Here is a 16,172-nt window from a genome sequence, read left to right as displayed (position 1 = left end):
ACATTCGTGTCTCTTTTTTGATCGGATCACACTTGACATACTAATTATTCACACTAAATATATTCTTTGAATGATGAAATTCGCATGATAGCCTAGTTAACTAAGCTTTCTTCATGGATATCTAATTCAGTTTCTCTTAAACGAAAGATTAGACGCAAACAAATGTCAGAGCAATCCCTAAAATTTAAATCCACCTCACAGCAAACCTCGAATTACAATGAACCAATTAGCACAAAGCCGGCGTGATCACATAATAACTATTAAATAATACAAGAATTGATTATATTTGTTCAGGTGAGTGTAGCCATTCTCGCTTAAAACAAGATTTCGCGATATTGACCACGTGAGCGAAAAACAATAGAAATAAACAATCAAAAAGCGCGGTCAGAAGTCTGACCGCAGAAAAACCGTTTAAGAGCCACTGAATTTTTCCACCTATTCCGATTCCCTGGTGGTATGAAAACTTATGCTGGGTCTCCTGGCTAATTGCATGACCATATCACGCGTATGCTAACACATAATTAACCCAAAAGCTAAAAGTCTTAATTTTAAATTGAAGCTACCTGACTTATTTTAGTATTTACAATTTCTTTTTATCAGAATGCTTAATTTTCATTGAACAGATCGGATAAAGCAACTTCGGCCCCAGGGCTTTTTCTTAAAGAACCTGAGGACGAGGTCGGCACAAAAGAATACGGCGGTATTGTTGTGATTCTTTAGAGCATTTTCACAGTTAGACTGCACACTAAAAATATCATTATTTAGAAATTTACACATTTAGCTACTTTTTGTTAATAATAAGTTTTCATGTGAATAAGATTAAGAATTTCACAACCCGGATTGTTTTCATACCGGACCAAATTTACCACCGGATACTCTTACAAAAGTTACTACCGGTGCGGTTGTATAAAATAACCCTGGGAGGTGTAAATCTTATTCTTAAAAACATATGACTTCAAATAAATTACTATGTATACATATTTGTCAAACACGCCTCGATAAGTTGGATAAATACACACTAGAATAAATTGCATTTATTTATATACAAACACTCTAATAAGTTGTCGAGAATAATATTTTTATAAGTTAAAAATTAGTAAAAAATCGAGAAAAGATTTAAAAAACTCTCAAAACTTTTAAGAAACTTAAATCATCTGTTTATGTTTGATATCAAAAACAAATTTACCATCTAGAACAAATTTTTATCCTTTACCCAATTTGACCCTTTTTTTGGGTTAAAAAATTCAATTTATAAACTTTTCGCGATGTGAACAAATATCTCGATCAGTAGATTCCTGTAAACTAAACTTTTTCGTCGGCTCTTTCGCAAAGGTCGAATTATCGAACGTGTGTCACGTGTAATTAACTGCTTTTAAGTAGTTCATAGTTTTCATTTTACTAGGGTTTCAAAGAAATAGAAAAATATTGAGAGTAAAAAATATTGATTGTGTGCATCTTCAAAGAGCCAAATCAATTTTCATTAATACTTAAGAAAAATTACTCATAAATACAGTAAAATAAATATCTCTCATACTATATGCATTTATACATTTCATAACGCGCAAAAAATATTATCTATAATATACGACACTGAAAAGACGGCACGTATATTTTCCACGTCGTCAGGTACTTCGACTTGACGTAATTTAAGCTCTTTCAAAGACGTCACTATTTGTTGACGAAAGTCGAGACAACAACTGATCTTCGGCACTAAGAAAATATTTAAAGAAAATATAGTTACATCTTGATTGGCAGTTACTTCTCAGTTGTCAATCAAATGTTCTTTCAGAGCGAAACAGCTAATATATGTCAACGCTTAAGGAAGTCGTTAAATTTTATCGTCACAAAATCACATTTCGAAACGTTGCTGTGCGTTGTTGACAGTAGGATGTAAACACTCAAATAAACTTCCACATGGATGGCGCGAGTGTGTCGTCTGCGGTAAAATAATTATTTTTTTTACGAAAATTACTTGAAAACTTGGTTTTTCTAACCACAATCTCGATATATCTACGACACAACGCGGAACAAGTGGGACATTAGAAGTCGCTAACTGTCAAAAGCAAGTGTAGTTACTTGAAACTAGTCAACTTGTTATAAACAACTCGACGCCTGAACACTTAAGCCCATTGAGCATTGAGAAATTTAAGTATACGCTTTTCTTACAAACACCACTTAATTTCGATTGTGGTTCATGTCAAGATGCATGCCTGTATGTTAATGTTAAGAGCGACAATAATGCTTAAAGCGATGCTAAAATCTTCAGTAAATAATAAGTTATCATTATTTCCAAATATTCACACAAGATAGCTACCGATTCCTGTATTTTGAATGCATCGACATCGACATTGCTGCTCAGATATCTCATTAACAAGAAAAAAAGAGTACACAAAAACAGTTAGACAAAAACCGCAAAGTATGGGAGGATGTTTACAAAAGCTTTCTTCAGATAAATACAAATAAACTTTTTTTCTTTCTTCAATACTCTTGTGGTTTGTTACGTTGCTTAATAAATTTTAACAACGTTAACCTCTTTAAGCAAGTCAAATACACTTGTTTTGAGCTTATTAAATCCAAACTTTATGCCACAAAAGGTTTTTTAGAGCATAATTTCGCACGCAAAATATTACAAATCAACAAAAGAACTTTAAAAAACGCGAAAAGGAGAGACTGCTGAATCGATATGCGATTGTAGTTCATATGGAAATGCAAAATATTAAAACAAATAAAAAAATTGCATGAAATTTAGAAAATTCTCATTTAACTGTGAGAGAAACCTGCCAAAAACAATATTTTTTAAGACAGAAGGCACGTACGAAGATGTTAACTAAAGTAGTGTTTACACTGCAGCATTATTGTGACTTACGTACAAAGTTCAACCTCTGTATTTTCTAAGTTGATGTCACTACTTCTGCTATTCACTTGTTTGTTTATTTATTTATTTATTTATTTATTTATTTATTTATTTATTTATTTATTTATTTATTTATTTATTTATTTATTTATTTATTTATTTATTTATTTATTTATTAGTGTAAGAAATTAACGGCGCCTACTCAAGGGCCGTTTCTATTTAATAAAATATCAGTCAAGATCCACATTGCACAAGCGTTGCATTATCATTACAATTATTTACCCAGGATAGTCTCCTCAGTTACTATTGGTACTGTTATCAACAAGGGTCTTGCGAAGTGGAAATAACTACGCAAGCGCAGCAATCGCCTTAATAGACAATCGTCTACGATTACAATCTGATTCTCATGCTGATAGCTAAGCCTCTGCCATGACCTGCCCGGGGTTATAAACAACGGCCTTCCACGCTAAAAGCGAACATTTCATCACACGGCTACCAGTCAGTCTGCTTCGAAATATTTTCTCGAACTATTCATCAAAACAAAGTGAAAACGACAAAACACATACCTAACCGGCCTACTTCTTTTGGAAGACATAAATCCACCAATTAATCCAACAAAAGAGAATTTCTTAGCACGTTTGCTGTTGGAATCCGGAGTGGTGATATTTAGATTTGATTCTAATCTTGACAAAGAGTCATCTTCTGCCACTAATTGCAAGTAAGGATTGCTCTAAAATAAATAAACAAATAAATTAACAGTTAGACTTCACATCTTTTTGAAGCAGGGTGAAATGTTTTAATGCTTTTTAAACTCAAAGAGTTACAAAAATGCTCAGAACTTTTTATTATTTTTATTATTACTATTATTTAACTAGGATTGCATTAAAAGTGTCAAATTCTCAAATTTTAAGCTGAACTAAGTTTGGAAGCTAAACTCAATACAAAATCAAATGTTGCGTTCCCATAAACGTCGTGTATGTACAACCATAAAAATATAAATAATTATAGCTTTAACTCATATTATACTTACCCCAACATTTGTTTTTAATACATTTTCAACCATAGCAACAATCTCCGTAAAATTAGGCCTATATTTAGATTCCTGTTTCCAGCATTGCATCATGATCTCGTACATTGGATCTGGGCACGATTCAGGTTGGCTCATGCGATGACCTTTATGTATGTAAGCAAATAAATCTTCCACAGGTATGCCGGGATAGGGCGAACCACCAAGTGTGAAAATTTCCCATAAAACAATAGAAAATGACCACCTGTAAATTTTAAAAATAAGATAAAAAATTAAGGTATTAAAATAGTTCTAGCAAAATAATTATTCTCAGAGTATTGCAGATTGCTGGAAACCACGGTAAAATTAAGAAAAAAAAGAACAACCACGACGACAGCAACAAAACAACAACAACAACAACAGCAATAACAACAACAGCAATAACAACAACAGAACCAAAAACACTGCTTACACATCAGTTTTAGTATTGTAGATTTTGTCAAAGAGCGATTCAGGACTCATCCACTTGACAGGTAGCAAACCCGTTGTAGTTTTTACGTAATTATCATCCTCATAAATATCGCGCGCTAAACCAAAATCTGAAATCTTCACACAGTACTGCTCTCCAAGGAGAATATTACGACATGCCAAATCACGATGGATCAACTAAACAGGTTTAAATCAAACTTCATAAAGTTACGAATATTCTACACAATTAAGGGGTTACGAAAGAGACTGTTGGTTCTCCATTCTAGTGACTTACACAAAATTCGATTTCGCCATCGGAAAATTTATTATCTCTTACAGTTATTTTAACATTGGGAAGAGACGAAAAGTGGCTTACATCACAAAATATTTTTTTGAACCTAACGTGGTACGGAGTTTAATAACACCAGAATAGAACAGCCGGCGACAAAAACCTGTAAACAAAATGGAAGGTAGTTGTGTAATATTGTGCAAAAAAGGCTTAAGAAATGTCAGCTGTTACGAAGTCAGGATTAAATGATTTTTTTAATACAATTTGCAAACAAGAGAATTGCATAGGTGCATACGCTTCGCATGATTTGCAACATGACTTAAAAAATCAATTTTTACCTTCTTAGAATGTAAAAATTCCATTCCCTTTGCGATTTGAAACACCATAGTAGCTGCATCACCAAACGTAAAGCTATCGCAAATATTATCATGCAAAGAGATTGACCATTCTGGAACAAAACACTGACGTTTCGACTTCAAAAAGTTCTTTAAATCCCCAAAGGGACAATATTCCATGATTGAAAACAAGCTCCCATTACGCGTGCACGCCCCCAGCAAGTTGACAATACATTTGTGTTTCCCAATGTGTATCAAAACTTTGATTTCGGAGGCTAAATCTTTGTATTCGCTTTCAGTTGCATCATCTAATAAAGAACAAATTTCAGCGTTAACGATTTCCTATCCTGCCTTACACAAAGAAGACGTGAAATCAATACAATTCAAAGATGCCTGCAACAAGACATGTTGCCAGACATGTACGAAAAAACACATAGCTGAACACATGGTCGATATTTAAACCACAAACAATGAACATAAGGTAAATTCAGATATCTATGCATTATCCATGAGTTTCTCTGACATATAACCATAAAATGGTTATAGAAACTTTACATCACTAATTACAGCGTATAAACATTTTCAACGAACAACAACAACAACAACTAATCCAATCTTCCGCTAACCTTTTAAGGTTTTCACAGCTACAAAAGCGTGATAACTCATTTTGTTGTTGTTTCGATTTGTTTTCTTAACATAATCGTACAAACTTGTTTTTCGTTTTCTTTCTACGATGTCAGGATTGTAATTCCAGTTTTGTATATCAACAGCACGGGCAAGCCAAACCTGACCAAACGCACCCGAGCCAAGAACTTTTATAAACTCTAACTGATTGCGGGGGTACTCCCATGCAGTATCGTAAGGTAAATGTAAACCTTGCTCCATTAGGTTAATGTCTACTTTGATCTGCAAATGAAAAGAAATGAATTATAGAACAACATCAAACCAGAGACAGGGAGAACGTATTTTTATGACACCAGGCTTAGAGTATGAAATGTCTAAACAATGCAGCATTACTAAGCTATTAAGTAAAGTAAACCTTATCGCTATTCCACTTAAATATTCCACTAGGACATCTTGTAAATTTACCCGAATTTTTCCTCAGACTAAACTCTGCAAAGTTCTAGTTTTTTTCATATCTAAGAAAATTAGTTTTTTCAATATTGAGTTTAAACTAGTTTTTTCGTTATTGGATGAATATGCTTTAGCTACTTGATTGTATATTTTAGCCAGTCAGGTATGTAATCTTTCCCTTCCCTAAAATTCTACCAACTTTATAAAAACAAGGTAGCATGTAAAGTCTTGTTGTTTTTTTAATTTGAAACCATTCCGTATAATTTCACATCATATAAGCTGTATTATTAGAAACAGGAGGATGAGAATATAGGTACTTTGAACTGCTAACGATCTGCTAACTCGCTCGAAATATCGAGAAAATTGAAAAAGTAAATTGGTAAATTGACAAGGGCCTTGCTGAGAGACATTTTGAGGGCATAAGACGTTAAGCTTAAGTTGAGAGGTATCCAGGCTTAACTTAAATATTATGCTTCTTATAAAAGAACGTGTATGTGTAAGACAAACCAAAGATTCGTTTTAAAGAAAACAACAACAATCACAAAACAAAACAACAACAGCAACAGAAACAACAACAATAACAATAACAAAAACATGTTTTAAGGAATAACTTCACAAACCTGATAATCTGAATATGGAGATAGAAAGCGAGCATATCTATTTGTAAGCATCCTCTTGCGAATTACAAAGATTAAAAACACAATGAAACAACAAGGTAGAATTGCCGCAATTATTATCCCCGCTATTGCGCTCCGATCAAGTCCGGAAGATTTAGAGTTGCCTTTATTTAATAAAACTCTCATCACATCGCTGTCATTGCCAGCTTCGTTGAAAGCAAAACAGCGAAAAAATGCATTGGTGTGACTTGCAGAGATATGTAGAGTGCTAACAAATGAAACCTTCTCTGCAGCAGGAGTTATCTAAAAAAAATAGAATCTGTTAAACCATCCTAGCCCTTTGTTTGAACGAGTTATACCTTCATATTTAGTATCTGTAAAATTAACCTTGATCTGTGATAGACAATAACCTGACAAATTTTATCACATTTTATGCTTAAAGGGAACCCGAGGTATAAAATGATGTTGGACTTATTTTATAGAGCTTAAAAAGTTACCTAACAAGTCTTTTTAAATTTTTTAAAAGCTTTTTTCGTTCTCAAGATATGCACATTTAAAGAATTTCAGATTTAATTATGTTGCATGAATTATGATGTCATATTTCAGTAATAGCAAATTCGGACATTTTCTTTCATCAGTAATTTCAGACCTGTTAAGGGGTGTGCATTCAAACTTTATCAATGCATAGATATTATAAAGTTTAATTGAACTGAAATATGACATCATAATTCATGCAGCATAATTTATTCTGAAATTCTTTAAATGTGAATATCTTGAGAACAAAGAGAGCTTTTTAAAAAATTTAAAAACACTTTTTAGCTAACTTTTTTAGCTCTATAATATAAGTCCAACATCATTTTATACCTCGGGTTCCCTTTAAGCCATGGTGGTATGAAATAAATAAAAAAAATAATAATTATTATGTTTTTAAACATAAGGTAACAACCAGTTTTTCTACTTTAGCAAATGGTAGGCAGATTTGTATGACCATATTAATTTTTATTTAGAAATAAAAAAGGTAAAGTCATAAGATAATTTGTTTGTTACCTTAAACAAACTACCCGAAATATTTTTCCACAAATGTTCTGGGACACAATGTGTATTTTCTTTACTGCAGTTGTATTCCTGATATTGCCATAGGATGTGTGGAGCCGGTATAGATCTTTTGACAGTGCATGTTAGCTTATTACCATAAGTACCAAGATGGCTACGCTGAACTTCCGGGGGCACTGAAATAGGCGAGGGATATACATTATAAAATATTTAACTAAATACATAGTTCATATTTTCACAGATCTTTAACTATGACAATTATGTTATGTTAAGTGCACATGACTCATTTGATGTAAAGCGCAAGTTGTGAAGCACAATTTCTGTAGCCCAAATGGACTAGAAATCACTTTCCATCAAACTGATCAACATAAAAGCCCACACACCAACCATTCTTAATACTGTAGTTTATAAAACTAACTATGAAAGTATCCATTGCTTTTTGCTCCCAACACCCTACCACCAATTTGTTTCAACAACCACACCCATCCCATTTACCGTATATAAAACACTGCATGTAAAATCATTTACATGATTTTTATGGAAAGAATAATTACAGCTAGGGCACAAAATTCACTGCAGTTGTTCTTCGAGAAGCTATGGTCACATTTTTATAAGATTTCCACTTAGAAAGGACATAAAGATACGAAAGTAACATTTAAATAAATAAATTTAAATAATATAAATAAAAAGGGGATTAACATAATATTTCTTGGACAGCTTTAATTATCTATGGAATAATCATGACAGCTAAAATATTCTTATATAATATTTTAACCTACAACACATTGAATCCCTTCAAACAAAACTCTTCAATGTTCTCACCTAAAACACTGATATGAACAGATTTATTCTGTTGACCAAGTTCATTGGCCGCATGACATACATACGTTTCATTTCTTAACGCAATAATTTCCACAACACAATATTTCTTCTTATGACAAGTAATAACATTTTTGTTTTCAATGATCCAATGAATAACAGGAATTGGAGAACCTGATACACGACAACTTAAATTGTATTTTTCATGTTCCAACATCTTGATATGTCTGGCAACATTTAGTTTCACAACAGGAGCAAATGGTTCTAAATGAAAAAGCAAAAAAGTGAAAGTTACTTTTAAACATCGCTGTCACATTTAAAGTTTGACAAGTTTATATAGATTTGCATGTCAACACTACACCTTGGTGTGGAATGGTTTGGATCAGTGCGCGTGCTTTAAATCTAAAACACCCAGGCAACAACAGGCAAAACCCGAAATTAAGTTCAGTCTAAATTGTAGCATCATTCCCCCCCCCCCCCCCCTAATTTACTTCGTTTCACTTGCATTTCACTTTAGTCTAATGTAAACGGCCTTAATTTTGCATTGTTTGTGACATTCTTGTAAAAATGTACATGGTTTTTTTTATAGACAATTCCTCAATCTAGAAATTACATCCAAGCAAAATGCACTTTATATAGTTTCCTTCTCTCTGAAACACCAATCACCTCACCAACCTTGTTTTACAAAGATCAAAGGGAAATTAGAATTAGTTCTAAATAGAAATATAAAGTTGGTTTGCAAAAATGCGTTGACTGCAAATACAAAAAACTCTAGGAGCACTGTAAGCCTCTTGTATTGGCTAGCTATTGCAACAACTATTATAGAAATATCTAATACAAATGATTTATGAAAAAATGAGAATCACAATTTTCTTCACGGAGAATTTGCAAAAACGGAATTTTGATCTGCAAAATATGAATTGTGACCTGTTAATTCGAACCATGAAATAATGGACACTTACTCTTTTATATATATGTATTCGATATGAGATTTTAGCACATTTTCATATTTTGGCAAATAAAATTAATGAATATTTGAGGAGATTTAAAGGGGATGCTATGAGTGACGAACAAATTGATAAATATTTAGCTTATGTTAATTGTGGTGACTCCAGTAAACCTCTTAGCTGTCTTGTAGAATAATATGCACTATTCCATCTCTGGCCTAGTACAGTACCTTGGATGAGGTTGGATCAATAAATATGGCTGCATGCAATATTGCTCTCACTGCACAGTTACCTTGTATAACCATTTGGCCACAAGAGTTGTCAAAGTTTTTGTGCCGGTTTTCAAGATTCCTATGCCAGCGACAAATTGGACAGATGCATGTGAGTGGCCTGTGTATTTTATTATTACTTGATAATATTTCGAGTTATTATCATTACTGTGATAATGTGTTTTGGTAATGCCTTGGAAACCACATATTTGATCCACAAGAACGTGCTATTGTGAATGGCAACGAAAAAGTGCATACTCTGTGGTAATTACCCTCTTTGCCTTGGGCAAGTATTTTGGTGTGATTATCACATTTTAATTACAGGCAATATTGCTCTCACTGCACAGTTACCTTGTATAACCATTTGGCCACAAGAGTTGTCAAAGTTTTTGTGCCGGTTTTCAAGATTCCTATGCCAGCGACAAATTGGACAGATGCATGTGAGTGGCCTGTGTATTTTATTATTACTTGATAATATTTCGAGTTATTATCATTACTGTGATAATGTGTTTTGGTAATGCCTTGGAAACCACATATTTGATCCACAAGAACGTGCTATTGTGAATGGCAACGAAAAAGTGCATACTCTGTGGTAATTACCCTCTTTGCCTTGGGCAAGTATTTTGGTGTGATTATCACATTTTAATTACAGGCAGCACACGTAATCTGTCTTGCCTCACATCGATTACTGTTTTTAACCGGCAACCTGATCCATTCCCCAAATTTACAAGTGGAGATCCATGCAAATGATGTTGTATGCTACTTGCCGTGAAAATGAAGCATATGTATGCACTTTGAAAATAAAAACATGCAGCAGGTTGTAAAATTGAGGAGACAGTTGTTTAAAACTCTACTTTTAAAAGGCATTTAAAAGAATTTTAAGGAGAATCAAAATTGGGAGCTTTAAGAGGGATGGCAAGCGATAACTCTTATATTTAAAGGTAAAAGTTTCCTGAATGTTTTGAATGTTAAGAAGCACAGCACCACAGCATTGTGACTGTCTAAAAATCCTTACTTTGGGTGTGGCATCCTATTTGCAGGTTAACAGAGCAAACATCTTGAGGTTGAGCCACAGTGTAAATAGTGAAAGTGTGGTATCCAAGAGCATAACTTAAACATGTTACAAATTTGTTGAGCAACAATGCTGTTGTTGGATACAACAAAAGTGAATAAAAGATAAAATGAAAAGCCCTTGCAGGCTAAAAGATTTGGGATTCTTTTTCGTGTGCAATTTTGTTTCCTATATATACCGTTCGAGGTCGCCAGTAGTCTGTTTTGTGTAGAACTTCTAAAATCTTGTTCTGTCATTTCAAATAAACAGGTATTATCCCATGGCATTATCTTGCAAATTGTTTGATGCAGTGCGTGAGATACAGGCTAGAACAAACTAATGTGTTACTGTTAGCAAGCAAAGCGAGAGTCATATGTTAAATAGCCCAAAGCGGTAAAAAAATGCAAGTAAATCAGACTTCAGAATCAGATGCTTGTGGAAACATTTCTTCTGGTCGCAGCGACCAGGCAAAAGAGTAGGATCCAATCCTATTAACACACCATTTGCCAGTTGCCAACCAAACAAATTGCTTGGATTTTTTAAGGTTTTGATTTTTGATTTATTTCGACTTGTTTTTGAAATTATTTTAATGTTATTAGTATAACTTTAAACATTTCTAGTGTATAACTGCATGTGCACCTTTTTTTGTTGGTCACCCCCTTCTCTATGAAATATGTTTTCTCAACAATACATTACTGTGACGCAACTTATCGTAGATCTTTAAAAATTTTCAATTATATTAGAATTAAGTTCTCCCCGAATATACAAAAAGTAATCTGTGAAGGAAGACGTTTTAGATATCAACTTACTAAATATTATTGTTTGTGGTGTAGCGATATTTCTGAAACTTTTTATTATATACCTGCAAAATGACTAAAAATGTTATGAAATTTAAGATATCTAAGATTTGACCATAAAGTTGGATCCTACTAATTTTAAAAACAAAAAAATAAATAGAAGTTAGCGAAAGTAACAAAAAGGTTGTTGCTACCTACTAACTGCATTTGTCATAAGAAATATTGATTAAGAATTTTGTTGTAGCTAGCCAAACTGCATTTGGCTACTTCTACTTTCCAGCCAGAGGTAGCTAAAGAGCTACAACCCCAGCATAAAAATAAATAATAATATACCAAGGTTTAAAATAATAAGAATAAATAAAGCTAGGTTCCAGCAGGATACTGCCTTGAAATCTACGTTTGTAGGTAAAATCTTAAAATTGGTTTGTTTTAGATTTATGCATGGCTAGCAAACGTGATGATATTTTCATTTTAACATGTGAAAACATAGACCCAATGAAGAGAATATCTTAAACGTTGATAGAACAAAAATTTAGGCAGTTAAATAACTATACTTACCCACTCAAATATTTATCTTCACTACAAAACACTTGCTTTGCAGATTGGTGAACAAGCTGGAGTATAATCAATATGGCCAACTCGGTCCCTCAAAAGTAACAACTCGTACCTTAACCCCTAGGGCTTGGTTTAGTTGAAGAAAATCCGCCTCGTTAAAAACATAACTGGAAATGAAAATTTAAAGGAGTATCTAGCATAGCAAATTAAATAATATTAAAACACCAGTCTATAACAATATTTGTGATTAAATTCGTAACGCAGTCTTCATTCTTTCCCAATTTTGCGTATACTAAGATAGGTACGGAAGAGCTAGGACGCAAGGCCAGGTCGGACTTTAAAAGTAGTGAAGTTACGGCAATCGGTTAAAAATCGGTCGAAGAAGAAGAAGAAGAAGAAGAAAAAGACCGCTCGTTTTAATAAGATCTTGGATGTAATTCGAAATCTTAATGACAAGAAAATGTAAATAATGAATAACAACATTTTTTATGTAGACTATGCTTTTCTCACACTTTTTAATATATATGATATGATATGAAGGAAGCTATTATCTTGTTTTATAAATTTCTACACTAAAAACAAGGTTTTATTTTTCTATGCAATCAGGAACAAAAAATTCGAATCCGAGAAAATGCGAATAAAACTTATTTTGAAAACATTTTGAACATTGAAGACCTAATTTTTGTACTTCTACAAGCCTATCAATAAGGGGAGAGCAATTGCTCTTGCTCACGCAAAGACTCGGGCAATTCTAAGAAATGAGAAACTAGCTGAGCCATTAATTGCTCCCCCAATTCCCAAAAAAGTTTTTTTGGCCAAGCAATATTAATTCATCTTACATGGAAATCAATGTTCCCTTTCCTATTATTTACAGTAAAAAAGAACCAAAATATATAAAAAAAGATAAAATAAAATAGATAAAAAAGACTTTGTAATAAAACATGCGTTTATAAAGTTATTCTATTTATTCAGATTGCTCGCCCAGTTTAAATTATTGTAACCTTGGGAGAGCGATTTATAGCTCTGGTGTTATTTTCTTATTGATAGGCCTGCTTCTAATTTTTAAAGCAACAAATAAAAGCCTATGATTTAGGCATTCTCACATGTAGCAAAAAAACATATCCCTGAAATTATTATTTTAAAAAAAAGTTTTTTCCACTTCTTTATTGTGATCCTTTACTACACTTTGGCAATGATAACATCAACTAAGAGTTGTTTTTTCTACTTTCGCTGGGTTAGTTATAGGTTAAAATTTAGTTGTTTATGTTATAGCAGTAGATAAAATGTATTGACAAGTACATGCAGTCTACTTACTGAACACGGTAATGTTGATTTCCACTGAGTTGGGTGAAAATCCTTGTTGATTATTTTCTCTAGTGCAAATATATTTCCCATTATCTTTCGAGGTAAAGTTGTAAATTAGAAGTCTTTCTACATCACAAATCTCATCTTGTTGATGGAGATCAGGTAGAGTTACTGCATGAGCTGCTGTTAAATTTTTGTTTCTTTCCCTTTTCCAATGCAAAAACGTGTGAGCCGTTCCACTAGCTGCTGCACCAGCTACACAGTCAACCGTGACATTATCTCCCCAATGAACTGCAAGACTTGACTTGTTTAATGATAATCGTAGCTGTGAAGTGCATTCTAAAATTTAAATGTTACTTTTATGTAAAAATGACTTCTTTTTAGTTTCAAGGCTCTTTTGAATTAATACATTTAAGAGCTCATGATGGAACTAAAGAAAACGTTTTTATTTTCAATTTTTTTAAATCCAAAATGAGTCAATTGAAAAGCTGTATTTGCTGTGTGTAAGGCACATTGTAATTAATTATGTTTTCATGCAAGTTGGAAAAAGAAGATTTTTTAAATATAAGGGATCTTGTATTCTTGGGACCAAAATGTTTTTGTAAAATAATACGAATGTTACAAACTATTATGTTTCATTAAATTGGCTTTTATGAAATAAAACTTCTTAACATAGTTCACACAAACTTTTTAAAGAACTGATACAAACTTACGCAAATTTGTAATAAAAAAATTGATTCAAATTCAAACAAATTGAATTGGTGTATAGACTTATAGCTAACATGAAATGAACTTCAAATTGTACAATCGCAACAAAAAGAATTAAACAAAGGAAAATACATATGATTTTTTTTATAGTTTCAAACGAACTTGTGACAAAAAGTCATTCTCAATTTAATTTCAACAGTTGTTTTTGCTAAAAGATTAAGTGCCAAAATAAACAATCAACAGTTTGAAAGTTTTTGAATGAAATGCAGTATTGTTTAAGTTTTAAACAATGGTATGGGACTTTAGGGACAATATGCCATTGTTCAAGCTTTAAGAATCCGTTTCAATGTTTTAGAACAAAATATGGCATGGTTTAAATTTCGTATAATTGTGTTATAGGAGTTTCGGAACAAAATACAGCATCATTTTTACATAAGCTTTGTATGATCGCATTTTAATAGTTTTTGAAAAAAATACAGAGTTGTTTAAGCTTTGTACAATTGTATGGAAATTTTAAAGCAAATATGCCATTATTTAAGCTTCGTATGATCATGCTTGGGGAGTATTGATGACATTGTTTAATCTTTAAATTAATATACACTTTGTGTAATAAAAGCACAATGTATATATAAATGAAATCCATTTAATTAAACAATTTTTTTTATACAAAATGAATAATTTAAAACTTGTTAACCTCATAAGAAAATTACACAAACTTTGTATAAAATTGCTAATTCAACAATACGACAAAGACTGTATTAAAAATGATACGAAAGATTTATTAAATACAAACAAATTTAAAAGAATTTCTTTTATAGAAGACAGTGCTTTAATTAACCATTAATGCTTACAAGCATTCGCATACCCAAACAAACAACTTTGACATTGTTGACATTAGGTTATTAACCCTTTTTACGCCTGAAAAGAACTTTTGATTTTCTCGTTAACATCTGCTTTGCACGGAGTTATTTGACTAATGCTCTTTCTTTTTGTGTACTTAACAGCACCCCCCTTTTGACATAAACACAACAGGGAACTTCTTACCATACAACTTCTGTTTGGTGACACATGTGGACACCAGTCACAAAAGAGTTCAGGTGGTTCCGATAACAATTAAAAATATACTGGAAATTAGTCATGAATTAGTAGATTTTTTTTTCTCCAGCCTAGCATCCTTACTCTTTTCTGCTTTTAAATCTATTATCTTCTTTAATAAAATAAAATTATACACCCTATTAATCTGAAATTTTGTTTCGATTCTATTGAGAATGACAGCAATAAAATTGTAACTCTTTGGCCTTTGTTATTGGTTTCATTTAAAAATATTTTAGCACAAAGTTAGGTAAGCCTTATACACACTACAAGAAAAATGGAAACAACAGAACCCCTTCCCCCTGAATGGTACATGTACACAAAAAGTGAAAAGGCATAATAACAAATTAAAAAAAACAGTAAAATTTCTTTTTTTTAGATTTTTCAGTTTTTCTATACCCTTAAGGGAACAAAGTTTCATTTCAGTCTAACATATTCATTTTACTGATTATACAAAAGATAAGCAACCTTAATAAAATTTGTAACAATCATTATATAAGTCATATAAAAATTCTTATTGCTGTGGTTTTAAACTTTCAATAACAGTATTTGGGAAAGATAAACCATTATTAGTAAATCTTTCTACATACCTTTAGCTGATACTTCTTGTGTGGATTGTGTTAGCCAAATTAATGCAAGTACATAGAACATGTTGCTTTTTAAGCATAGTTTTTAGTTGTTGTTTTTTTTCACTAAAATAAAAAATGCTTTTTTCACATGATTACTCATGTAAAATGCAAAGCCCAATATAAAAAATATATCTTTGCTAAATCCTTTTGATGTTTAAAGTTATAAACCATAATTTCTTGTAACCAATAATAATTAACTTTTTTTCATGTTTACTGAAGGAAGAATATATATATACAAATATATACAAATTATATATAATATACAAATACACAAATTGTATATAATAAATCCCATTGAGAACAG

At 32.1% G+C, this 16,172-nt stretch overlaps 1 protein-coding gene across 1 annotated transcript; it reads right to left on the bottom strand.

The window, feature by feature from the left end:
• Positions 1–1,508: 1,508 nt before the first annotated feature.
• On the bottom strand, positions 1,509–15,987 carry LOC130655592 (fibroblast growth factor receptor 2-like). The gene is made up of 11 exons (XM_057458357.1): positions 15,830–15,987; positions 13,449–13,778; positions 8,519–8,779; positions 7,691–7,872; positions 6,647–6,946; positions 5,579–5,858; positions 4,956–5,260; positions 4,333–4,526; positions 3,885–4,125; positions 3,421–3,584; positions 1,509–1,710 (listed from the first exon to the last, which is right to left on the bottom strand). Exons 1-11 carry the CDS (start codon positions 15,888–15,890, stop codon positions 1,647–1,649), a joined length of 2,382 nt encoding a protein of 793 aa, XP_057314340.1. The 5' UTR covers positions 15,891–15,987; the 3' UTR covers positions 1,509–1,646.
• Between the last annotated feature and the right edge of the window lie 185 nt (positions 15,988–16,172).

Source organism: Hydractinia symbiolongicarpus, chromosome 8 (genome assembly GCF_029227915.1).
Source record: "Hydractinia symbiolongicarpus strain clone_291-10 chromosome 8, HSymV2.1, whole genome shotgun sequence".
NCBI lineage: Eukaryota > Metazoa > Cnidaria > Hydrozoa > Anthoathecata > Hydractiniidae > Hydractinia > Hydractinia symbiolongicarpus.
The sequence above is the reverse complement of the archived record's forward strand: the minus strand, read 5'-3'. Positions and strand labels throughout refer to the sequence as shown.

Bases quoted from the DNA above. Each gene is read 5' to 3' on its own strand.
- LOC130655592 (XM_057458357.1), bottom strand. From the start codon at position 15,890: ATGTTCTATGTACTTGCATTAATTTGGCTAACACAATCCACACAAGAA. The intron at 5,261-5,578 runs GTTAGCGGAAGA...GTTCTTTATTAG, and splicing joins AGCTGTGAAAACCTTAAAAG to ATGATGCAACTGAAAGCGAA. The intron at 4,126-4,332 runs GTAAGCAGTGTT...TAAAATTTACAG, and splicing joins TACAATACTAAAACTGATGT to GTGGTCATTTTCTATTGTTT.